The 25,893-nt window shown below is 42.9% G+C and overlaps 1 protein-coding gene across 4 annotated transcripts in view; it reads right to left on the bottom strand.

Moving 5' to 3' along the window:
- gucy1b1 (guanylate cyclase 1 soluble subunit beta 1) overlaps positions 1 to 25,227 on the bottom strand; it is a 40,358-nt gene extending 15,131 nt beyond the window's left edge. The window contains exons 1-6 of one of the 4 annotated variants that reach the window (XM_078412531.1): positions 24,971 to 25,227; positions 24,102 to 24,175; positions 21,886 to 21,986; positions 17,177 to 17,295; positions 12,516 to 12,713; positions 1,839 to 2,069 (exon numbers count right to left, since the gene is read on the bottom strand). In XM_078412531.1, the coding sequence (XP_078268657.1) occupies positions 1,839 to 2,069; positions 12,516 to 12,713; positions 17,177 to 17,295; positions 21,886 to 21,986; positions 24,102 to 24,175; positions 24,971 to 24,973 (726 nt within the window). In that variant the 5' untranslated portion in view covers positions 24,974 to 25,227. Of the gene's footprint in view, positions 1 to 1,838; positions 2,070 to 12,515; positions 12,714 to 17,176; positions 17,296 to 21,885; positions 21,987 to 24,101; positions 24,176 to 24,641; positions 24,655 to 24,962 lie in introns of those variants that run through there. The other 3 variants (XM_078412551.1, XM_078412542.1, XM_078412560.1) reach the window with 3 other exon arrangements.
- Between the last annotated feature and the right edge of the window lie 666 nt (positions 25,228 to 25,893).

Below are 25,893 nucleotides of genomic sequence, written 5' to 3'. Positions count from 1 at the left end.
GTGTCATGTAATGAGGTTTATGGTGGGCTGCTTTACCCAGACAGTGTCTGCAAGCAGTACCAGATATCAGGAGAACGAAACTTCAAACCAGTCAGATTCATTTCCAAGAAATCCGAAAGGCACATTAAAATGCTGCTTGAAAGCTTTGGGCCAGTCTGACCCAAAGCAGTTCCACTCCATTCACAGTTGGTGGCACATATCCCTAAATTGATTCATTTTAAAAAGATAATAAGTTGGTCATGCCTCATATATAAACGAAAGGTGAAGTTATGGCTTTTAAAAATATGAATGTATTAACCATTGAAGACTTTTCACACGCTTTTTAAATATTGTCATCAGATGCGTGCTGGTAAGTTTGACAATAGACAATAGCTGCAGGGGGAGGCCATTCGGCCCTTCTAGCCAGCACCGCCATTCAATGTGATCATGGCTGATCATTCTCAATCAGTACCCCGTTCCTGCCTTCTCCCCATACCCCCTGACTCCACTATCCTTAAGAGCTTTATCTAGCTCTCTAATTTGCTGCAGAAAATGAAAATGAAAATATTGCAGGTTCTAACATCATTTAGAATCAAATCGCAAATTGTCCTAATTTGGAGTTGGCTACCTGGGAGGAAACTTTCCAAGAAGATTTTTGTCAGCATTGGAAACACCAAATTCACTTAACACCAGAAGCAGAGCAACACCCAATATTTCACACACACACTGGTTCATATCATCTCCCAGTGTTGAGGCACAGACAACCAACTTTCACTTGCATAGTTTCCTCTGCAACCACATCAAGAGACCCAATCACTCTTCTCTGACTTACAATAATACATCGTTCTGCAGGAGATGTAAACAGAAGAGCTGAAAAGGGGTGGACAACAAAAAATCTTGGCTATATGAGAGACGGAATGCTTAGTGTACAGCTGTCAATGTACTGGTGACACAGCTGCAAGGCTTGCAACACCACTGTGCATTCTGAAGGATGAGACAGAGACTGAGGGGGAAAGGCAGAGACCAATAGAGACATATAAGGTGGATATATAGATTGGTGAGAGAGGGAGAGATAGGGAGATAGAGAGAGGGAGACGGGGAGTGGGGGAGAGGGAGGGGGAGATAGAGAGAGATAGAGAGAGATAGAGAGAGATAGAGAGAGATAGAGAGAGATAGAGAGAGATAGAGAGAAATAGAGAGAGATAGAGAGAGATAGAGAGAGATAGAGAGAGGGAGAGATAGGGAGAGGGAGAGATAGAGAGAGGGAGAGATAGGGAGAGGGAGAGATAGGGAGAGGGAGAGAGAGAGAGAGAGAGGGAGAGAGAGGGAGAGAGAGACAGAGGGAGAGACAGAGGGGGAGACAGAGGGGGAGACAGAGGGGGAGACAGAGGGGGAGACAGAGGGGGAGACAGAGGGGGAGACAGAGGGGGAGACAGAGGGGGAGACAGAGGGGGAGACAGAGGGGGAGACAGAGGGGGAGACAGAGGGGGAGACAGAGGGGGAGACAGAGGGGGAGACAGAGGGGGAGACAGAGGGGGAGACAGAGGGGGAGACAGAGGGAGAGACAGAGGGAGACAGAGGGAGACAGAGGGAGACAGAGGGAGACAGAGGGAGACAGAGGGAGAGACAGAGGGAGAGACAGAGGGAGAGACAGAGGGGGAGACAGAGGGAGACAGAGGGAGACAGAGGGAGACAGAGGGAGACAGAGGGAGACAGAGGGAGACAGAGGGAGACAGAGGGAGACAGAGGGAGTGTGAGAGAGAGAAAGAGTGGGAGAAAGAGATGCAAACACCAGGCTGGGATCAAAATCTTCAGAAAACTATTTATTTTTGTGAACTGTAATGAAGTTGGTTGCATACCTGTGGAAGTACACGATATATTGCATTCCCAGACTGCGTAATCATAAATTTTCTATCAAACATAATGTGGAAAGGAAATGCTTTGCAGAAGGTGAAAGGACTAATTCTGGACTCTTGGATGGTATTCTCCTCAAACCTATCCAGATCTTCTGAAAAATCCTCTTCTTCAGAATCTTTTTGCTCAATCAGAAATTGGATGTGATCACATTCTTCACTCTTCTGTCGGACCACCTAAAAACGCAGAAAGACTAGCTTTAGTAATCTCCTTACTCTCAAGCAAAGAAAAGCATCGAGCTAAGGGAGCAATTTCCATTGTTGGTAATGTTCATCTTAAAACCTAAAGTACACCACCTCCATTAAGTTCCTTTATCAAAACCGGTAGCATAGACGTTAATTTAATGTGGTCTGTAATAAAGAATACAAGGGGGGAGGCACAGTGTCACAGCGGTAGAGTTGCTGCCTTACAGCGCCAGAGACCCGGGTTTGATCCTGACTACAAATGTCTGTAAGGAGTTTGTACGTTTTCCCCGTGACCTCAGGGTGCTCCGGTTTCCTCCCACACTCCAAAGACGTACAGGTTTGCAGGTTAATCTGCTTCAGTAAAAATTGTAAATTGTTCCTAATGTGTAGGATTGTGGTAGTGTATGGGGTGTTCGCTGGTTGGTGCGCTGAAGGGTCTGTTTGCGCGCTGTAAAGTTGACTTAAAAATCCTTCTAAAGAGAGGGAGTTATATGTTATATTCCTTAGGTAGCAAGATGTTAAAGGCGGTAACCTCCAAATTATTCCCAGTACTACATACATTAAAACCCCAGAAATCCAGCATGCTGGATGTCCGACTGAAGATTTTCCAGACAATTGAATGTTGAATACGTCAACATATCTTTAATTAGTTTTTTTGTTGTTGTTACTAAAGTTGTTTCAGTATTATGATCATTTTTCCATTAAGTTTAGATGGAGCGTGGGAACCAGGGCTCCAGTCAGTTGGAAGAGTGACAGGATCCTAAGTCACAGTGAGTGGCAAGGGAGCGTGGGAACTGGGATCCCAGTGAATATAGGAAATAGGCTTCCGGTGAAAATACAAAGGGCGGTACGGTGGCACAGCTATAGAGTTGCTGCCTTGCAGTGTTTACAGCACCAGAGACCCAGGTTCGATCACGACCAAACTTGCTGCCTGTACAAGAAAATAATTGCAGATGCTGGTACAAATCGAAGGTATTTATTCACAAAATGCTGGAGTGAGTTATTCAGCAGGTCAGGCAGCCACTCGGGAGAGAAGGAATGGGTGACGTTTCGGGTCGAGACCCTTCATGTTTGAACGTTGTCCCCGTGACCACGTGGGTTTTCCCCGAGATCTTTGGTTTCCTCCCACACTCCAAAGACATACAGGTTTGCAGGTTAATTGAATTGGAATAAGTGTAAATTGTCCCTAGTGTGTGTAGGATAGTTTAAATGTGCAGGGATCACTGGTTGGTGCGTACTCGGTGGGCCAAAGGGCCTGTTTCCTCGCTGTATCTCTAAAGTAAACTAAACTGAAAGGGAGCAGGAAACCAGGGCCACAGTGAGTAGAGTGGGAGCATACAAACTACTGTATGAGTCTGGTGAAATGAAAGAGAACATGGGAAACATCACCTGGTATGCCAGGTGCCGACCTATTGGTATTTCCACTTTAGACAACAGATTATCAGAGTCTTAATGTGTATATATATAAATCGGATCACACAAATAACTGCTTGGCTACAAAATTGGTGCAAGATGGAGCACTTAAAATTCCTTCAGCATTCTGACCACTGGAGGGATTGCAATCTGTGCAGGCCCAAGTAGTTCTATCTCAACAGAACTGGAAACACTATCATTAGAGAGAGATTCACGAATGCTTTTGTGACTTTGGGGAAGAGTTGTAGGATTTGGGAAGAAGAAGAGCATGAGGATCTAGCAGTGAAAGAAAAAGACTGGTACATTAGGGACTGGGAAACTCAGAGAGCAAGAGAGAAATAATTTGCACAATGTTATATAGGAACAGACTGAAAGAAGGAGCATAAGTCTATGATTGGATTAAAGTGCATTTATACAAATGGATAAAGTGTATAAAATGAATAAAGAGCAATTGTGATATAGTGGCAGCGCAGAAACCTTATTGTACAAAGCCAGGTGGTCTAGTATATTGTGTCTGTTACTTAAATAGGTTACATTCTTAAAGCACGGTGTCAGGTGTTTCGTTGCTCTCTATAGGGACGATAGGTATTTCCAGGGTCAGTCCACAGGAGCCATCAGAATAAACAATTGACAATAGACAATAGGTGCAGGAGGAGGCCATTCGGCCCTTCGAGTCAGCACCGCCATTCAATGTGATCATGGCTGATCATTCTCAATCATCGGTAGCGCAGCGGTAGAGTTGCTGCTTTACAGCGAATGCAGCGCCGGAGACTCAGGTTCGATCCTGACTACGGGTGCTGCACTGTAAGGAGTTTGTACGTTCTCCCCGTGACCTGCGTGGGTTTTCTCCGAGATCTTCGGTTTCCTCCCACACTCCAAAGACGTACAGGTATGTAGGTTAATTGGCTGGGTAAATGTAAAAATTGTCCCTAGTGGGTGTAGGATAGTGTTAATGTACGGGGATCGCTGGGCGGCACGGACTTGGAGGGCCGAAAAGGCCTGTTTCCGGCTGTATATATATGATATGATCAGTACCCCGTTCCTGCCTTCTCCCCATACCCCCTGACTCCGCTATCCTTAAGAGCTCTATCCAGCTCTCTCTTGAATGCATTCAGAGAATTGGCCTCCACTGCCTTCTGAGGCAGAGAATTCCACAGATTCACAACTCTCTGACTGAAAAAGTTTTTCCTCGTCTCAGTTCTAAATGGATGTGTTTGGACTATGGACAAATGACTGTGGTCAAACAGAATCCTGGCAGATGCTACATTGGTGACACTGATCGACAAATTTTCAGACTTTAAGGGAATCGTGCGACATGGATTAGTGCATATATGGAGCTTAGATAAAAGATGAACCATGATCTATCTGCCTGAATTGTGGAAGAAGCATGAGTGGCAGAATGGTCCAGAGCTGAACCACAGTAGATCTGGGCTTACAATGCAAAAAGAAAATCCAACAGATACTCCGTAAACCATAGATATAAGGGCTGCAACATCCACACAATCAACAGTGCTGCAAGACTAACATCTGACGGACATACACTTATCCTTCTGTGGCAGCCATCCATTGTGATGACCTCACACACCTCTCCAATTCATCTATACGTATGTACGTGCATGCAAAGACTGTTTGACCACCAAACGCACCAATGACAAATGTACTCACATTGCGGATGGATGCTGACTAGTGCTTCACCCTCTGTCTTGCAGGAAATGATGACAAGCAATTAGCAGTAGGTGCAACAAAACTAATCTCCTTCCATGTACGCCATCTCACTTGGCGTAGCGCTGTGCACTGGGCCATATGCTTTGCTGTCACAGCACCAGTAATCTCATTTCATGCTGTCTCGGGAAAGCGGCCAATGTAATCAGGGGCCTTTTGCATCTCGGTCATTCCTTCATTATAGTAACGTTGTGTGTTGAGATGTGGGGTGCTCACTGCTACGGTCTGGTTTTGACAGCAGGTTGGTCAACTCCTCAAAGGAGGTGGAAACACACTAACTCTGCTCACAAGTACTCAGGTGTGGACCCACTCACGATGGGTGCCCAGAAGCACGTGAACTTGCTGAGCATATTGTCAGACTGGTCAGAATGCTTGTAAGATTTGTCAAGGAGTTCTTTCTCTAACCTTTGAATGGAATGTGTCAGGAACTAAAGAAGTCATCCATGCTATTTGGCCTTGGGTACATGGTACCTGCCATGGTGATTTTCCTTTATTATTTCAGACAAGCCGCATACTCTGGGCAAGAAACCCCTTATGATTCATGGATAGCTCTAAGTTCTTATTCTCTTATTATGATATAGAGAGACACCATTCAGCCTATCAACTTCTGCTAGCTCACTGAAGAGGCACGGTGGCGCAGCGGTAGAGTTGCTGCCTTACAGCGAATGCAGCGCCGGAGACTCAGGTTCGATCCTGACTACGGGTGCTGTCTGTACGGAGTTTGTACGTTCTCCCCGTGACCTGCGTGGGTTTTCTCCGAGATCTTCGGTTTCCTCCCACACTCCAAAGACGTACAGGTTTGTAGGTTAATTGGCTGGGCAAATGTTTAAAAAAATTGTCCCTAGTGGGTGTAGGATAGTGTTAATGTGCGGGGATCGCTGGGCGGTGCGAACCCGGTGGGCCGAAGGGCCTGTTTCTGCGCTGCATCTCTAAATCTAAAAATCTAAGCAATTCCATAAATCTCATTCTCTCTCTTAAATCCCAGTGGTCCTGAAACGAATCTTCTTTGGTTCTTTTGGCACTTACATAAATTAAACAGTAATTTTGAGTAGTTAATTAATCTACCACCACATCTTTGTGAGGCAGCGATACTAACTGCCTTGCTATCATGCCATCCTAATCACTGTAAACAAAAGTATTTCAGCAAATCTACATGCACATGAAACAAGCTGGATTTACTAATCATCGACAAGGAAAAGGAAAAGTAACGAAGTTCCCATAGCAGCAAGGAGCTGCACTTTGATGTATGGCATGAGTCAACCTCCACTTTCTGCATTAGTCCAGAGATCAAGGACTACAGCGTGTAATTAACCATCACCTCTTAGGCTGCCAGTCTGCACCACAGAAGGCCAACAATGAAACATGCATAAGCAAGAAAGATTTTACAGACAGTTCAGAAAATAACTGTTGTGGGCTCTTGTGATCGATCCTCTGGCAGCATACAAGATTATTTGCAGCTAAGCCCCCCAAAAAAGCAAGACTGATTATCCTTGTAAAGAGTCCAGGTATCAAGTGCACAAATGGTGTGGTGCACATTTGTCCGGCACGGCCTGGAACGTGGCAACTCCAACAGCCTGACTGCGGGGGAAGACGGCAGGGGAAGAGAAAAGACATTCTGGCCTTCCATCACAGTGAGGAGGTGACTGGAGGAGACTCACTGTGATGGATGTTTCTTTTTGTTTGGTGTTGGTTTATGATTGTGTGTGTCATTGTTTATTTTTATTGCTCTTATTGTTGGACTGTGGGAAATCTTTCATTTCACTGCGCATTTATGTGTATGTGACAAATAAAATTGACCATTGACTATTGAGAACACTGTAAGATCTTGTTCCATGTGAGCTGTTTGCATTGTTTCCCAAACAATAATAATATGCTATCATTTTAACGGAAGGTTCAAAAGAAATGTTACACATCTTTTTCAACATTATGTCTTGCGGTGCATGCGCTGCTTTTGATGAGAATTAGAGATAAATGTGTTAAAAGTGTAGTCTTCCCATCACCTGGCACTATGTGAGTATATGCCATGCAACAGAACTTCTCGGGCTCCAGACTGCTAAAATGTTTTATACTTATTGCCAATCTCACTACAATTGCGAATGAGCCACTCAGAATAAAAGAGAAAAGATTTATCAGTGAAAAATCCCATGAAAATACTGCAGAAACATTGAGAAGATATGCTATGGTAAGACATTAAGACCTGTTATAAGGACCTAAGGATTTAAAAGGAGCGTCATCTAAAATGATCAAAACGAACCCTGCTTGCAAAATCATTAAAAAAATCTCAAAGAACTGATATGGAAATTTCTGGTAAGATGCTTGTGAAAACTTTGGGCATTTAGCCCAAGTTTTCACTCCCTCACAAGCTCCATTTCTGGAATGTATCCTGCTGGCTCGCAGAGAATTGTTGAGAACGACTTGCTTGTATCTACGTGGTAAATGTCAGAAGAAATTACAGATAACTGACAGAATGAAAAATGCCTTTTGGCCCATTGAGCCCATACTGGCCACGTGCAAGAACATTGCAACCAGTAATTTTCTCCACATAACCCTGAAAATTCTTTCTTTTTAGTACTTATTCAAATTCCTTTCAAATGCGACAATTGAATCTTCGTCCACTAATGTTCCTGGCCGTGTGCTCAAGATCACAACCACTAATAAGTGTTTTGTTATGTCAATTTAGGTTCTTTGACCTAAAACCTTCATTGTACATTATTTGGTTTGCTTCCTTTCCGTTATCGAAAATAGTTTCTTTTGTTCTAGTTTGTGTGGATCCTTCGTGATTCTAAGTGCCTCTAGCACATCCTCTTTCAACTCTTGTTTAATGAGGTCCAAGTTCATGTATCTGAACTCGTCCATCATCCCTGCTATCCCTCTGGTAGACCCCTTTTACACCGTCTCCAAAGTCTTCAAATCTTTATTGAAATGAGGTGCCAGGAACTGGAAGTACAATTGGGCGGCACGGTAGCGCAGCGGTAGAGTTGCTGCTTTACAGCGAATGCAGCGCCGGAGACTCAGGTTCGATCCTGACTACGGGTGCTGCACTGTAAGGAGTTTGTACGTTCTCCCCGTGACCTGCGTGGGTTTTCTCCGAGATCTTCGGTTTCCTCCCACACTCCAAAGACGTACAGGTATGTAGGTTAATTGGCTGGGTAAATGTAAAAATTGTCCCTAGTGGGTGTAGGATAGTGTTAATGTGCGGGGATCACTGGGCGGCACGGACTTGGTGGGCCGAAAAGGCCTGTTTCCGGCTGTATATATATGATATGATATGATATGATATAATTGCGGTTGACCAGGTGTTTTAAATAGAGAAGTTCTGATTTCCTTGCTCTGGAAATTTGGGGGGTTTTTCCAGCCTCCGGAGGATCTTGTATGCTTTTTAGAACATTTTCCCACTTTCAATGCATTCTGCACAACTACTCGACTTTCCTACCTCCCCCCGACTAATTTAATAGACAAACTCTTTCTGTGTTTCTGTTTCTGTTTTCTACTGCACAAACGCCAATAGCTGGGCTACCTCGTGCAGGTTTCGCTCGCATGGGTGCTGGTTGCAAAAGGTTGTTTAGATTTTTATGTGGGCAAGTTTAGTGAGATGATCCATGTCCAAGTTGTCGAGCTGTGACTTGAAGAATGACAAGGTTGGTGCACATCTGGTGGTGTCGGGAAGGATGTTCCACTGTGGGATAGTCCATGGATATAGTGGCTGTAGGTAGCTATTTTTGTTTGCTCTCATTCTAGTATAAATGAAGTGACCCAAGGACTGTCTTGTAAATTTCTGGGTATTGGATTGAATAAAGTGAGATATGTTACTGGGGATGATGCCATGAGTCTCTTTGTCGACAGTACATAAGCGGGCTTTGGTGCGTCTTGACTCCAGCGACTTAACCAGCCAAGGCGATTTAACATATCGGAGACGCTTGACTGTCTTGAGTAGTCGTCACAAACAAACCGTGCTGCACGCCTCTGAACCTTGTCAAGGGTGTCAATGTTATTTTTCTGGTGAGGGTCCCATATTGCCTGGCAATATTCCAACAGTGGGCGGACAAGTGTTTTTTGTGTGCTACCTCCTTTGTTGGTTTGAGAGTAATGCTAAATATAAAATCTGTTTTTGATAATCTGGAGGCTACGTAGGAAAGAAAATAACTAAATATTTACAGCAAAATATAAGAGCGCTTCAGAATATTTGACAACAAATTAATTTGGGACTGCACCCCAATTAGTTCTAAATTTGTCATGAATTAACAACGAAACCTATATGTAAAGGCCTCAAATGCCAACATGCATATTTATGACTTTAAACTCTGCTTTACAATAAAGATTTCATACAATTTGTTGTATAATGAAACAGGAAGTTATCTATTGCAATAAATAATCAAAAATGATAAGACTTGTTTACGGCAGAGGAAGGAACTGCAGATGCTGATTTAAACCAAAAATAGACACAAAATGCTGGAGTAACTCAGGCAGCATCTCTGGAGAGAAGGAATCGGTGACATTTTGGGTTAAGACCCTTCTTCAGACTTGTTAATTGTAAATCATTAGCATGCTGATGATGTTGTAATTAAAATGCCACCTTGCAATTCAGTTCAAATTGGTAAAAATGAACAAATAGATTCCAGTTACAATCATCCATTCAAATACAACTTCATCAACAAGTTAGCTTCAAACAAGACCAGAATAATGAGTTACATAACCTTTGGCAATAAGCAGAGCAAAAGAATTGTGAAAAACATTCACCATGTTCCTTTACATATTGTCCAGCCTTATCCAGATTGTCCCAATCTACCTTGTTAAACCACTCACCAAGACATATTTCTAAGCAGTCAGAAATTACTTCTTTAGAACATTAAAAGGGAGCAGCAATAGGTCCCAGGACTATGCACATTGCCCTGTCTTTCAATAATATCATGGCTGATGTTATCTTAGTTCATTTTAACTTCATTAGATATTCCTGATAATCTTTTGTTCTCCCACACTATAAATGTATCTATCTCAGCCTTGAGTATATTCAAAGATTCATCTCTACAGCCTCTTTGTATAAAGAATACAAAAAATACATGGTCCTCTGAGAAAAATTCTTCCTTACCTCTGTCTTTAAATAACATTGAACAGTAAAACGCAGGAAGAGTCCCTTTGGTCCAAAGTTCTGTGCTGAACATAATATCAGGTTAAACGGACCTCCTCTGCTATTTCAATCTATTCTCTGTATATCCACCTGTCTGTTTAAAATCGTCTTAAATGCCACTATCCTATCTGCCTCCACTACCATCCCACACAACACACTCCAGGCACCCTACACTCTCTGTGCAAAGATCTTTCCTGACATATCTCCTTTAAATTTTGCTCCTCTGACCTTAAAGCCACACCATCTAGTCTTTGTTTCAAGGTTCTGACCATCTCCCCATCTATGCGTATCATAATTTTACATATTTCTATCAGGTCACCCCTCAACCTCCGCCATTCCAGCGAAAGCAATCCAAATTTGTCCAATTGCTCCTTATAAGCAATACCGCCAAATCCAGGTAGCATTCTGATAAACCTCTTCTGCGCTTTCCAAAGCCCCCACATCCTTCTTGTAATGTGGCGATCAGACGACACACAATATTTTGAATGCAGCCTAACCAAAGTCCAGTAAAGCTTCAATATGACTTCCTGACTCACACACTCAACTTCCCCACCCATGAAGGCAACCATACCATACGCCTTCAGTCAGAAGAAGGGTCTTGACCCCGAAACGTCACCCATTCCTTCTATCCAGGAATGCTGCCTGTCCCGCTGAGTTACTCCAGCCATTTTGTGTCTGCCTTCTTTACCACCCTCTCTACTTGTGTTGCCACTGTCATTGTGGAGTGATACAATGCTTTAAGATCTAGAATCCACCACAGGAAAAACATTATTTCAGCATCTATTCAGTTAAGCTCCATCAATACCTCTGATTCTTCTAACCACTAATGAGTATCGACCAAACCTACTCGATCTTTCTTTATATCACAGTTTCTTCCTCCAATGAATCAACGGAAATGCCCCCAATGGACGCATATACATATTCAAATAAGCACACTAAAACTATAAGTAGTATTTGTGTATTCGGGTGTGGGACAACGACTGCAAGACATCATAAATGTTATATTCAATCCTCCTTGCAATTAGACATTTGTGACAATAAACTAAACTTCAATTTACCTTCCTGATTACTCGCTGCACCTACATGCTAATTTTCTACATTTAATCTGCAAAAATGATTTCACCCATCCCAACATTGCTGAAATGATCCATCTATAGGCGCCCATGCAGAATGGAATCCCTGGCTGACCACTGCAGAGTTGGTGGAGAATTTCCAGAAAGCTTGCAAAGGCAGTGCAAGAAGAGTTCTGTTGAACTCTCAACAAATGTACAATGCAAAACAATACAGCGGCAACCTGAGGTTGCATTGTACCAAACTGCATTTTTGTTTTGCAATTGTGACATCAAATGGCAAAGTTGAAAAACTTTGACGACAACAACTCTCCGACTGTAGGTGATTATGGTGACCATTACTTGTTCCTGAAGAAAATAGGGTCCTTTAAATAACTGTTCTACACAAAATAAAAAGGCAAGACTTTGATTTTATCCCATTGGATTAACCAATGTAATCCAAAAATAATTGCATTCTTTACCACTTTAAACATACCATCATTAATCTAGGTCCTAGATACACTAATTGCTTTAAGTGGGAGATGCTGTCAAAGTAAATTGCTATAATGCAGCTGGTAAATCATGCATAATGCAACCCGAGAGCTGGGGGACAATGGATCATCATTGCAATGACACATCACGAAATTGGAAGCATCAAAATTTAAAAGGCACAAGTATGTCACAGCCTGGAACTCATATAGATAATATAACACATTCATATGGTAAGACTATAAATCCAAAACCATCCCCTCATACAGTCTAAATTATTACCAATCCATGCATATTGTAATTACAAGGGATTTTTAACCGGATTAACAATTAATACAACGAAACAATGAAAGGATAAGGAATATTGAAATTATTAATGGTAATATTGAATTAAGGAGAAAGATCATGTAATCTTCAGACATGCATTTCAGATTCAATTTGAAGCAATTTGTCTTGTGAGGTTTAGTTATCAGTGTATGTCAGAATATTGAATTCTTCTCCAGTGTATTCATGTGGAAGAGAATACTATTGATGGGCAATTCTCTGGCACATTAATTGCTCATGACCAAAGACACATTGCTTCTTTTTACTTCTAGTTTTCAAACACTATTATTGAAACTGTAAATATTGTGATCTTACCTTCATATCTATTTCAGTGCCATGAAGCTGCTGCGAAACTGTCTTAATTATTCCAATTACAATGTCCTGTAAGCCTTCCCTCTCCGAATAATAATGTAAAAGTAGTCCTTTCCCTTTCTCTGCATCTGTACATCGGAATGATGGTGCCCGCATCCCTGGGTAAATGGTAGCCAGATGATCATGCAAAGCATCCAGGTTCTGAGAAAAGATTGATATCTTATTCACATTTAGTAGAGCATTTTAAACCACAGGCATAATCAATAATAAGCAACCCAAAAAAAAAAAAAAAAGTTTTGCCAAAGCTTCTAACTTCCATAATGCGTCCTTTTCGTTACAGGCACTGTTAACCTTATCATAGCACATAGCACTGTTTACATATTCTGTTGTGCTGCAGCACGTAAGAATTTCATTCTGTGTTCTATCTGGGACACATGACAATAAAACTCTTGACTCTTGGAAAACCAACGGCCCAAATTTATCAGAAAGAAAGGAGGTTGTTCCAGGGCGGCACGGTGGCGCAGCAGTAGAGTTGCTGCCTTACAGCGAATGCAGCGCCGGAGACTCGGGTTCGATCCTGACTACGGGTGCTGTACTGTACGAAGTTTGCACGTTCTCCCCGTGACCTGCGTGGGTTTTCTCCAAGATCTTCGGTTTCCTCCCACACTCCAAAGACGTGCAGGTTTGTAGGTTAATTGGCTGGGCAAATGTAAAAATTGTCCCTAGTGGGTGTAGGATAGTGTTAATGTGCGGGGATCGCTGGGTGGCGCGGACCCGGTGGGCCGAAGGGCCTGTTTCTGCGCTGTATCTCTAAATCTAAAAATCTAAATCTAAACAAACTCTGGCATTGATCTCCACCACTGTCAGAAAGTTGAGGATTCATGAAAAAAATGTACAAGAACATGAAAATTCCTCATAATTTAAGGAAAATTGTCATTCCAATTGAGTGGTGATGTTGCGTTCCTGAAAAGTGAGTGGTGCTTTCTAGGAAATCTGCAGATAATCATGCTTTAGGTTAGATCTGTGGAATGTTTGATTTCTGCTTCAGGTAGATCAGACCTTCAGTTTATTGCCCCATCTGACAATGCAGTATTCACTCAGCATCCGCCTAAACTACCAAAGTGCAGTCCTGCCCTTCCATCTACCACATTGGAGACCTCTGAGGTATCTTTAATCTGACTTTATCGAACTTCAATGTTATATCTTTGCACTAAATATTGTATGCTTTATCCTTTATCTGTGCACTGTGGAATATTTGATTGCATTCATGTGTAGTTTATCCTTTGACTGGATAGCACATAAACAAAAGTCTTTTCACTGTTCAGCAGAACATCCAAGAGAGAACTGAAAGGGGATCATTTATGAGGAGAGCACAAGGGAGAAGAATGAACTGGGTTGTTCATTTAATGGAGACATAGTCTTCTGAAGAAGGGTCTCGACCCAAAATGTCACCCATTCCTTCTCTCCAGATAGAGCTGGATAGCTGGATAGAGCTCTTCAGGATAGCAGAGTCAGGGGGTATGGGGAGAAGGCAGGAACGGGGTACTGATTGAGAATGATCAGCCATGATCACATTGAATGGCGGTGCTGGCTCGAAGGGCCGAATGGCCTCCTCCTGCACCTATTGTCTATTGTCCATGGACGCTGCCTGTCCCGCTGAGTTACTCCAGCATTTTGTGTCCATCTTGTTCATTTAAAGAGTCGGTATGGACTTAAAAGGCCACATGGCTTCATAATGGGAAACTTTCTGTGATTAGTACGATATGACAAGGATTTTCAACATGCATGACAACATCTAAAGAGAGAAATGCACACCCATGCAACATTCCCAGAACACACTTGACACCAATGACAGATTATGAGGAGCTTTACATAAATAAAATGTGCCCTTTAAGCCTAGATTCGAAGTGTTTTAAATCAACCGAGCTTTCAAATGCAAAGAAATATTAAAGCTTAAAAATTAGGAACAGAAGCAGGCTGGTGGGCCCTGAACGCCTGCTCCATGATTCAACATGTGTAGGAAAAAAATTGCAGATGCTGGTTTAAATCAAAGTTAGACACAAAATGCTGGAGTAACTCAGCGGGTCAGGCAGAAACTCGTGACAATTAATTCAATTATTTTTGCCCAAATCACCCGTAATAATTTCCAAAGTGTAATTTGCCTTCTCTCCCGAGATGCTGCCTGACCCGCTGAGTTACTCCAGCATTTTGTGTTTACCCATGATTCAACGTGATCCTGTCTGATCATCCAAATTCAGTACTCTGTTCCTGTAAAAATCCCAAATGTTCTGGGATTTTTCCCCCACATTCCAAAGATATAACGGTTGGTTGGTTAACTGGCCACAGTAAATTGCCCCTAATGTTGGTGGCTGATAGAATGCGAGAGGGAGGTGGGTTGGGGGAAGGGAAGTGGGTGGGGATTAATGGGAATATAGGGAGAATAGAATGTATAATTGGCCCTTGACCCTTATCTATGCTGTATGATTTCCTGAAAGATCTGAATGACTGTACTGTACATCATTCCCACCTTCATTTATCATCATGTTTTTGTGCAGCATCGTAGGAAGCCATTTGGCTGATTTTACCGATGCTGGTTCACAATGCAATCCTACCAATCCCACTTCCCCCCCAACAACTCTTCTACGCTGCATGGTGGCTTAGTGGTACAGTTGCTGCCTTACAGCACTTGCAGCGTCTGAGACCTGGGTCCAATCCCGACTACGGGTGCTGTCTATACAGGGTTTGTAAGTTCACCCCGTGATCTGTGTGGTTTTCTACGAGATCTTCGGTTTCCTCCCAGACTCCAAAGACCTGTAGGCTAATGGGCTTGGTAGAAGTGTAAATTGTTCCTACAGTGTATCCTGAAAGTTGTGATGGATTCGGAATATTGAAGGGTTTACAGGGAAGTCTGATGGAACCACTACTGTTAGACTCTACAATGCCACTGGACCTCAGGCTGCTGAGTAAACAATGGTTGGCGGTATTTATTCACAAAATGTTGGAGTAACTCAGCAGGTCAGGCAGCATCTCAGGAGAGAAGGAATGGGTGACGTTTTGGGTAGAGACACTTCTTCACATCACCCATTCCTTCTCTCCCGAGATGCTGCCTGACCTGCTGAGTTACTCCAGCATTTTGTGAATAAATACCTTCGATTTGTACCAGCATCTCGAGTTATTTTCTTAAACAATGGTTGGAGATCACCTGTTATCCAAGCCCGATATGTTTCAACCTCCAGACCTGTGCTAGATATGTCTGGTACATCCTCCATCCCAACCAAGTTCTCCTACATTCTTTAGATTTCTCCCAGGATTCAGTTTTCCATTGTTGTATGAACACCAATCTGCACCCAATGGAGAAGGGCTTGACCTCAGAGGGAGCAAAGGGAGATGAATTGACCAACACCATCTCTCTGTTCCTACAGATCAGCAATTGTTGCATTTGGCATCACTCTGTACTTACAGTACAGCAAGTTGATGCAGATATCAGAGAGCAGAGATTTGATGGATTTGATGAATTTATCTTCACAGCAGCAGTTACTTAACTCAATCACCTCTATAGAATGGGATCATCACCAGATCCAAATTGGAAGTGATGAGCTCTTGGCTTCTATTAATTGGAAAGAAAAATCTTGACTACTGGCAATTTTCTGTAGCAATGAATTCCATTATCCAAAAATATATCCAATACACACGGGTGCTGTCTGTACCACATGGGTTATGTCCGAGATCTTCGGGTTTTCTCCCACACTCCAAAGACGGACAGGTATGTAGGTAAATTGGCTTGGTAAATGTAAAACATGTTCCCTAGTGTGTGTAGGAATGTGTTAATATGTGGGGATCGCTGGTTGGCACGGACTCGGTGGGCTGAAGGGCCTGCTTCCGCACCAAATCTCTAAACTAAACTAAGCTAAAAATATGCTTAAAACGAGGACTTTTAGTCGCACTTATAAAAGTAAGCAAAAAGTCCATGCTCTTTTCATAATTACTTTTTCCAAGATTTCGCTATGGTAGATTACTCAACTTTTAAGAAATCGTGGCTCACTTTTTTCAATCTAACTCTGCATTGAATGTTTTAAAATCTGATCTTTTAGAAAATATTATGGTATTTTTCCTTGATATAAATGTAAATTGTCCCTGGTGTGTGTAGGATAGTGTTAATCGCTGGTCGGTGCGGATTCGGTGGGCCGAAGGGACTGTTTCCGCGCTGTATCTCTAAACTAAACTAAAACGAAACTCCATTATATGTTCCATTCCAAAATATAGTTGAAAATGACCAACTTGACTATGTTGGTAGCATAATATTGCTGCAGAAACCAAAGAATTTATTATTATTTAGTTTAAACTTTGGATCATTTTGCTAAGATTATCAGAAAAGTAATCATAGCCAATTGTTAATTTTTTATTCCACAAAAATACTTAACATTAAAAAGAAGCTTCATAAACAGGTGTTGAAAAATAAACTTACCATTGACAGATTCTGAAATGTTTAATTAATATGGTGCTTTCAAGAAAGAGCAAAGGAGTGGAGTTCAGCTCAAGAAAAGGCATAATGTTGGGGAGTAAATTTTAACACTTTAATTCAGGTTTTTTAACAAGCTTTCTGTGGACCAGTACTTAAAAATAATTGATGTTTAGTCTTCAAAACAGAAATATGATGTATTTACCTGCAAAAACTCACGAACATTGGAACCCAGAACACGAAGGATTGTATCGTAGCCAGATTCTTGGCAGAATTCGAAAAACATCTTCCCAAACATCTGTAGTATTTCACCAGCATTTATTTCTGGAAAGAAATGATCACATAACGTACTGTTCGGTCTCATTCCAAATACCTCAAACGAGATTTTTTACGACCTAGTGGAAGCTGAGTAACTTGTCATACAAATTAATTCATGACTGATGATATAATGGGAATGACTTAAATATCGGATACTACGCGGATATAAGAAACATCCAATAATGCACATTTTGTGCCACAGACCAAGCTGAATTTTTACCATAGAATGCCAAAGGCAACGAACAGCTTACAGAAATATTCCTAGGTCATTGAATCAGTGGATTAATTAAGTGGACAAAAAGTTGGCAAAGGTAGTATAAAATGGGAAAACATGAAAAATGAATCAATTAGTAGAATATGAAGAAAAGCCACAGAACGCTGCAGTACAAAGGGCTTGGTAGACCTTGTGCATGAAATACCAAGAGCTAGCATGCTAGCTAGAATGTTTGTGTCTATTTCAATGGGTTCAGTATGCACTGCACCTATAAAAGACCTTGTAAGAGCACACCCTGAGTCATCATAGTCACACAGTATGGAAACAAGGCCCAGGGCCCAACCAGCTCACACCGGCCAACATGTCCGATCTACACTAGTCCCACTTGCTTGCGTTTAGCCCAATCCCTCCAAACCCATCCTATCCATGTGCCTGTCTAAATGTTTCTTAGACATCGCGATAGAACCTGCCTCAACCTCCAGAACCAGGGGCCACAGTTTAAGAATAAGGAGTAGGCCATTTAGAACAGAGATGAGGAAAAACTTTTTTAGTCAGAGAGTTGTGAATCTGTGGAATTCTCTGCCTCAGAAGGCAGTGGAGGCCAATTCTCTGAATACGTTCAAGAGAGAGCTAGATAGAGCTCTTAAGGATAGGGGGTATGGGGAGAAGGCAGGAACGGGGTACTGATTGAGAATGATCAGCCATGATCACATTGAATGGCGGTGCTGGCTCGAAGGGCCGAATGGCCTACTCCTGCACCTATTGTCTATTGTCTATTGTCTAACTACCGCCTCCGACAATCTGAAAAATTAATTGTTAATTACCATTCATGATTAGATGTGATATGACTGCGTAGAGTTGATGTGGTCCATTGGTTGTGAGATCACGCAGGCTGATAAGAGTTTTAATTGTTAAGGGAATCAAGGGGTATGGGTTTAGTGCAAGAAAATGGTGCTGAGGTAAATGGTCAGTCATAACCTTATTGAATGGTGGAGCAAACACATGGGACCAAATGGCTTACTCTTAATTTTATTTCTTAGATTCATGTGTAGTAAATATCTCAAATGCTTAATGGAAGTTCAAATGAATTAACAGTGCTAGTTTCCCCCAAATCCTGTTACATTAATTAAGCCTATGCAATATTTACAAACCCATGTTGATTTTAAATCTCAGTTTTGTCTCTGCCCAGTCACTCCACCATTACCTATAGATTCCTCTAACTGCCTCACAAACAGGTATTTTATGGCTCTGAGACGCTCTCAACTGACCCAAATAATGCAGTCATTGCTTTGAAGGTATATAGCAACGGTGTCTGAAAAATCTTTACCCATTAGGGAAAAAAAAAAAGAATGAAGGCTATAGTGGTCACTTGACATACACAGATCAGGAGGACGGGCCCAACGGGCACACTTGGAGAGTAAGAGTGGGGCTGGGGGAGGAGAGAATGGGGGGTGTGGGGACGGGCCCAACGGGCCCTCTTTTCCGGGCCCAACGGGCACACTTGGAGAGTAAGAGTGGGGCTGGGGGAGTGAGAATGGGGGGTGTGGGGACGGGCCCAACGGGCCCTCTTTTCTAGTTTACTTTAAAACCCTCGGAAGCAACACCAATTCAGCCTTCAAGGGTGTTACTTTGCCACAATGTATTCATTTTATAAATTTGTCACTTCCTTACTTTCATTTATAACATTTCTTACATCTGATGTTGAAAGGTTCACATTATATTTGATTGACCTGGCCAGGCCACTGCAATTTTGTCCCAAGCTTCGCACAATGTCCTTGGATACACTTGGTCTGGCCTCAAGAATTTATCCACCTTAATCTGCCTTAAAATTGTCAGTACACTCTCTCCTGTAATATAGATAGGTTCCAGTACATCACTTCTCAATTCCCTCAATTCATTTGCTTCCACAACCTTTACACTATTGTACAGTCATGTCCTAAGTGATAGGAGAAGAATTAGGCCATTCGGCCCATCAAGTCTACTCCGCCATTCAATCATGGCTGATCTATCTCTCCCTCCTAACCCCATTCTCCTGCCTTCTCCCCATAACCCCTGACACACGCACTAATCAAGAATCTATCGCCTGAATTAGTCTCGACCCTGAATTAGAGTCTCGACCCTTCTCTCCAGAGATGCTGCCTGTCCCGCTGAGTTGCTCCAGCTTTTTGTGTCTATCTTTGGTTTAAACCAGCTTCTGCAGTTCCTTCCTACACAAGAATCTATCTATCTCTGTTTTAAAAAATATCCATTGAAATTCTTTTAATAGTCTTTTAATTTTGGTACTTTTTCCTACAAGACTCTCATCTATGGGTTATGATTTCGTGCCACAAAGCTGCCAAACCTGCAAATGATATCCATGACAGTTTTGTCCTTTTATACCTTTAGTGAACTAGGAAGCCAATGTCAAGAGCTTAACCGTACATATATCCTCTCTTTAATATTGTAAAAATAGTTTTCATCACAGGCTAACTTTGCTTGCTTTCTTTCCCTATCCTTTTCAAAAGGTCTTACAACTTGGAATATTTATCTCCCTACAATAAAAGCACACCATGACATACATTCTAACCCCATCTAACCCTCAAATTTGACCGCATTCAAATGTATATGTTAAAATTCTTATTAGGGCAAAATATCCTAACCAGCTTTCCTCATGCCCTTTCATTTAATTTAAGTATAGTAAACCCTCCTTATAATGGACTATAGGCGGAGGGGGGGGGGGAGTTGGAATGGTGTTGTTATTGGCAATTGTCCGCTATAACGGAGTAGATATTAAGATTGTATAAGTAGTAGAAACAACTGCAGTTGTTGGTTAATGCATGAAAGGACACAAAGTGCTGGAGTAACTCAGCAGGACAGGCAGCATCACTGGAGAACATGGGTTGATTAGTACAGGTGTCAGAGGTTATGGGGAGAAGGCAGGAGAATGGGGTTAGGAGGGAGAGCTAGATCAGCCACGATTGAATGGCAGAGTACACTTGAGGGGCCGAATGGCCTAATTCTACTCCTATCACTTATGACCTTATGTTTCGGATCGAGCCTTCTTCAGACCCTCGGTCCAGTAGCAGGCCTGGAATCCAGGTGAGTTGATGGCCCTGGCCTGCTTGCAGCTGGGGGAGAGGTGAGGATCGGCAGAGGCAGTGGCCATGGCCCAAGGGCAGCCAGAGTGCAGGTAAGGGTCAGCGGTGATGGTGGCAGGCACAGCCTGGAAGCAGCCGAGGAAGCTTTGTGGGCCAACAATGGCGGCAGAAGGTCCGGCCTGGAGTCGGTGGTGGCGTGGGCAGCCGGGGCTGCAAGCGAAGGGGAGGCGGCGCGAGCTGGGCGTGGCATGGACAGCCGTCGGTAGGTCCGTCCGCTATAACCAAAATCCGTTATATTGAGGTCTGTTAAAGTGAGGGTTTGCAGTACTACTACTATGGTAACCAGTCAATTTAGTAATACTCACCTGAAATAACAATGTTAATGATTGTGACTTCCTTCCATTTCCTTCTTATGTATTGTGAGCTATATTACATCCAGCAAACTGATTCTTCTCATTGTGATCAAACTCCAATGCATTGACATATCCTTTTTTTCTGGCCCCAAAAAGATAACAGCCTTTGGGGCAGATCACCATTGCTAAAGTCCGTACTATTTAACTCCAATTATTCAACATTCGATGACTACTGCATTTCTGTTCTGCGTATCCACACTGAATGCCTTGCTGTTCAAGGTTGCCTCCAACACCACGATAACTATCCTTCTCCTTGAATTGAATGTATCAAATACATTGCATTTATTGGATGGATCTAGTACTGGTGGAATCCCATTCTACCCTCATTTTTCCAACCCTTCATAATGGCAAACACATTCTTTTGCACTTGTCTTTTTCGCTGAGGTCTAATTGTACTCTGGGGAAGAAAATTACCCAGAAATGTTTACTCCACTTCCCCTCGCTGCTATTGCATCTATAAGCAATAGGCTAACTTACGATTGTCTCAAGCCTGGACAATTTTCACAAGACACCTTTGCTTTATTGCAATATCCTTATATAAATCTGAAAACAAGATCCTTACAGGCTATACAGGTGAATGCATAAATGTAGGCAAATATACAAAATGTTACCGCCACATTATATTTTTTTACTTTGGGTGCAATGTGGATTAATGCAAGTTGTCTTCTTGGGAGTAATTTCAATTGAGTATGGTCAAGTGCCTTAACCATAAATGGAGAAGTTAATATTTATGAATCACAACTATGTGAAGGTAGCTGAAAGCATTTGGTAACTAACTCAATACAATTAGACTATAGATCTCATGATAAGGAGGTTTAATAGCTTTGCTGAAATTGTCCATTTATGGTTCTATTATCAAAATTCATAGAAATATAGATTAAAAACTACTTACTTAGGACTTTGCTTGCTGCACTGATTAAATCATACGTTTTAGAATCATCATATATTATTCGTACCAGAAATTGTCCTTCCAGATCCACCTGTGCTTCTTTTCTGTAACAAGAAAACATGATGAGAAAATATGATGCACAATAACCATTGCACATTTTCAGAAGGCCTTTGATAAGGTGTCACACACGAGGATGCTAAAGAAGATGAGAGCCCATGGTATTAGAAGGAAGATACTAGCTAGAAAGCTAGATAGAAGATTGGCCGAATGGCAGAAGGCTAAGAGTGGGAACAAAGGGGATTTTTTTTTCTGGTTAGGCTGCCAGTGACTAGCCGTGTTCTGCAGAGGTCAGTGCGAGGGTCACTACTCTTCATGTTGTGCATCAATGATTTGGATGTGTAGGAAAATAACTGCAGATGCTGGTTCAAATCGATGGTAGACACAAAATGCTGGAGTAACTCAGCGGGTCAGGCAGCATCTCAGGAGAGAAGGAATGGGCGACATTCCGGGTCGACCCAAAACGCCACCCATTCCTTCTCTCCTAAGATGCTGCCTGACCCGTTGAGTTACTCCAGCATTTTGTGTCTACCAATGATTTGGATGAGGAGTTGAAGGCTTCATGATCAAGTTTGTGGATGATACAAATATAGGTGGAGGGGCAGGTAGTGTAGAGAAAGCAGGGAGTCTGCAGAAGGACTTGGACACATTGGGAGAGTGGGCTAAGAAGTGACAGATGGAATACAGTGTAGCACAAGTGTGGAGTCATATATTTTGATAGTAGGAATAAAGGCATAGACTATTTTCTAAATGGGCAGGATTCAGAAATCGGAGGTGCAAAGGGACTTGGGAGTAGTGGTGTAGTAAGGAAGGAAGGGAAACGCAATTTATTTCAAGAGGACTAGAATACAAAAACAGGGGTGTAATGTTGAGGCTCTATCAGGCACTGGCCAGACCGCATTTGGAGTATTGTGAGCAGTTTTGGGCCCCATATCTGAGGAAGGATGTGCTGGCATTGGAGAGGGTCCACTGGAGGTTTACAAGAATTATCCCAGGAATAAGTGGGTTAACATATGATAAGCATTTGACAGCACTGGGCCCGTACTCGATGATGTTTAGAAGGGTGAAGGGGGACCTCATTGAAACGTACCGAATTCTGAAAGGCCTGGATAGAGTGGATGTGGAGAGGATGTTTCCACTGGTGGGAGAGTTTAGAGCCAGAGGGCATAGCCTCAGAATTAAAGGACATACCTTCAGAAAGGAGATGAGGAGGAAGTTATTTAGTCCAATGATGCGGAATCTGTGAGTTTCATTGCCAGAGACATCTGTGGAAGCCAAGTCATTGGATATTTTTACGGTGGAGATTGACAGATAATTGATTTATAAGGGTTTCAATGGTTATGGGGAGAAGGCAGGAGAATCGAGTTGAGAGGGGAAGATTGATCAGACATGATTGAATGGCAGAGTGGACTCGAATGGCCTGATTCTGTTCCTGTGACAAACGAACGTTCTCGTGGAATTCCCTACAGGACTTTTTAAAAAATATTTTGTGTACAGGAGAGAACTTGAAGAGTATTATTTGATTATTTAAACTGTATTAAGTCAGCTTTAATTATATTTGGGAAATTAAAAAGCAATCAGCTCCTTAATTGCTAGTTACACACATGCATTTGAACAAGACAACCTTATATATCCGGTTTATCACAGCTCTGGCAAGAATTAACCCTCTATGTTTCCTGCAGCACATCTTCAAACCAGTGAAGTACGAATAGTATTCCAAACATCTTCGGCATAAAATGGCTGGTGGTTTAAACGCTGTTGTATCTGTTTGTACAAGTTGTTCGACAATCAAATACAACTGAGGCTGTCATTGTGGCATTTCTCTCAGTGCCTCTACAACAGATACCATGCAACAACAACAACAAAAACATCATTCGCAGCAAAAACGAAAGTGCTTTTTTTAAAAACTTGTGTGTTATGTCCAGCAGACACCAAATGGTTCACAAGTCTGTGCTGGAGTATCTCCCCTGCAGCCAGGAACAGTCGCCTGTGGATTACCGTTGTTTATTTACAGTGTCTGATTCAACCGAATATTTTTATTGACTTGTCTCCAAAAAACCCCCCAAAATCCTTGAAACGCGCTGAACAAGGGGGGTGTAAAGTTGAGGCAATGATAAGACAGACGTGAGATGGACACATCTACCTACGTCTGAGGCACTTACTTGATATTTTCCCACACCAAAGGTCCATAATTGCGTTGGATCAACAACTCCAGGGCGTGATTGACGAAACCATACTGTGAATTTAAAAAACAAACACGAAAACGTGATTGGGGTTTCGAAACGAACTGAATTAAGGAGAATTTAAAATGGTCTTAAAAAGCTTCATGGTAACGTGCAGCAGAACAGCCAACACTTGCTGGGGAAGCCATGAAGCACAACTGTCTCCCATCCCCCCCATCCCCCCATCATCCCCATCATCCCCATCATCCCCCTATCCCCCCCATCCCCATCATCCCCATCATCCCCCCCATCATCCCCCCCATCATCCCCCCTCCATAGCCATTCAACAAGACAAAACATTGGTATATTTAGAAACATCGACCCACAACTGTCTTCCCCCCCCCAAGACAAAACATTGATATATTTAGAAACATCGACCCACAACTGTCTTCCCCCCCCCCCCCCCCCCCCCCCACGACAAAACATTGATATATTTAGAAACATCGACCCAGATGGGTTTAATTTAACTCCATCATCTACACTCTGAGGGCATTTCACAGACTCTGCTCGAATGGGATTCTATTCTCATCCAACAGATATCGGGGTAATGAGAAGAAGGAGGAGGGGGGGGGGGGCGAATTTCATCCAAAGGAGATAAATCCCGAAGACATCAGCAATGGGCTGTGCACACACACACACACACACACACAGCGCCGTGCTCCCATTACAGCGGCAGCCTTCACTGCAACAGTGGTAGTGGTGCTGGTGGTGGTGGTGGTAGGGGGGGGGGGGGGGGGGGGGGATATACATACACAGAGATGCACACTGTTGGGCGGCTAAGCCGCACACTCACTCACTCACTCACTCACCATACCGATGCTCTGCAGCCGCCTGTCTCCCTCGGTCTGGGTGGCTGTACCGGAGACGGTGGACAACCCGTCAGTCAGTCAGTCAGTAACCCCAGGCGCCGCCAGCCATTGCCACGACTCCGCCTCTGACTGACAAACGAACCTCGTCAATAGGGGAAGAGCGTTCTCCCAGCCTTCATTCATTCCCAGTTTAAAAGGCCAAAACGTTGGGCGATGCTCAGTGTGATACAGCATGGAAACAGGCCATTCGGCCCAACCTGGCCCACACTCCCACCCCCACCCAGGGCCGTCTTTACAGCATTATGGACCCCGGGCAAAGCAGTGTACTGGGGCCCCTACGACAACTACTCACAGGAATAAAAATGTAAATGGTCGATAAAATTAAACATATAAGCTCGTGGGGCCCCGGGCAAGTGCCCATCAGGCCCATGCGTTAAGACGGCCCTGCCGTCCAACATGTCCCAGCTACACTAGTCCCACCTGCCTGTGTTTGGTTCATATCCATGCAGACCTGTCCTATCAGTCTGAAGAAGGGTCTCGACCCGAAACGTCACCCATTCCTGCCTGACCTGCTGAGTTACTCCAGCATTTTGTGAATAAATCGATTTGTACCAGCATCTGCAGTTATTTTCTTATACCCATCCCTTCTCTCCCGAGAGGCTGCCTGACCTGCTGAGTTACTCCAGCATTTTGTGAATAAAAACCTTCGATTTGTGCCAGCATCTGCAGTTATCTTCTTATGCTTCTTGTCCTATCCATGTACCTGTCTAACTGTTTCTTAAACGTTGGGATAGTCCCTGCCTCAACTACCTCATCTGGCATCACAAAATGCTGGAGTAACTCAGCAGGTCAGGCAGCATCTCAGGAGAGAAGGAATGGGTGACGTTTCAGGTCGAGACCCTTCTTCAGACCTTTTATTTGAA

This window comes from Rhinoraja longicauda, chromosome 1, assembly GCF_053455715.1.
Source record: "Rhinoraja longicauda isolate Sanriku21f chromosome 1, sRhiLon1.1, whole genome shotgun sequence".
Taxonomy (NCBI): domain Eukaryota; kingdom Metazoa; phylum Chordata; class Chondrichthyes; order Rajiformes; family Arhynchobatidae; genus Rhinoraja; species Rhinoraja longicauda.
This window is presented reverse-complemented; position numbering and strand designations above follow the sequence as displayed.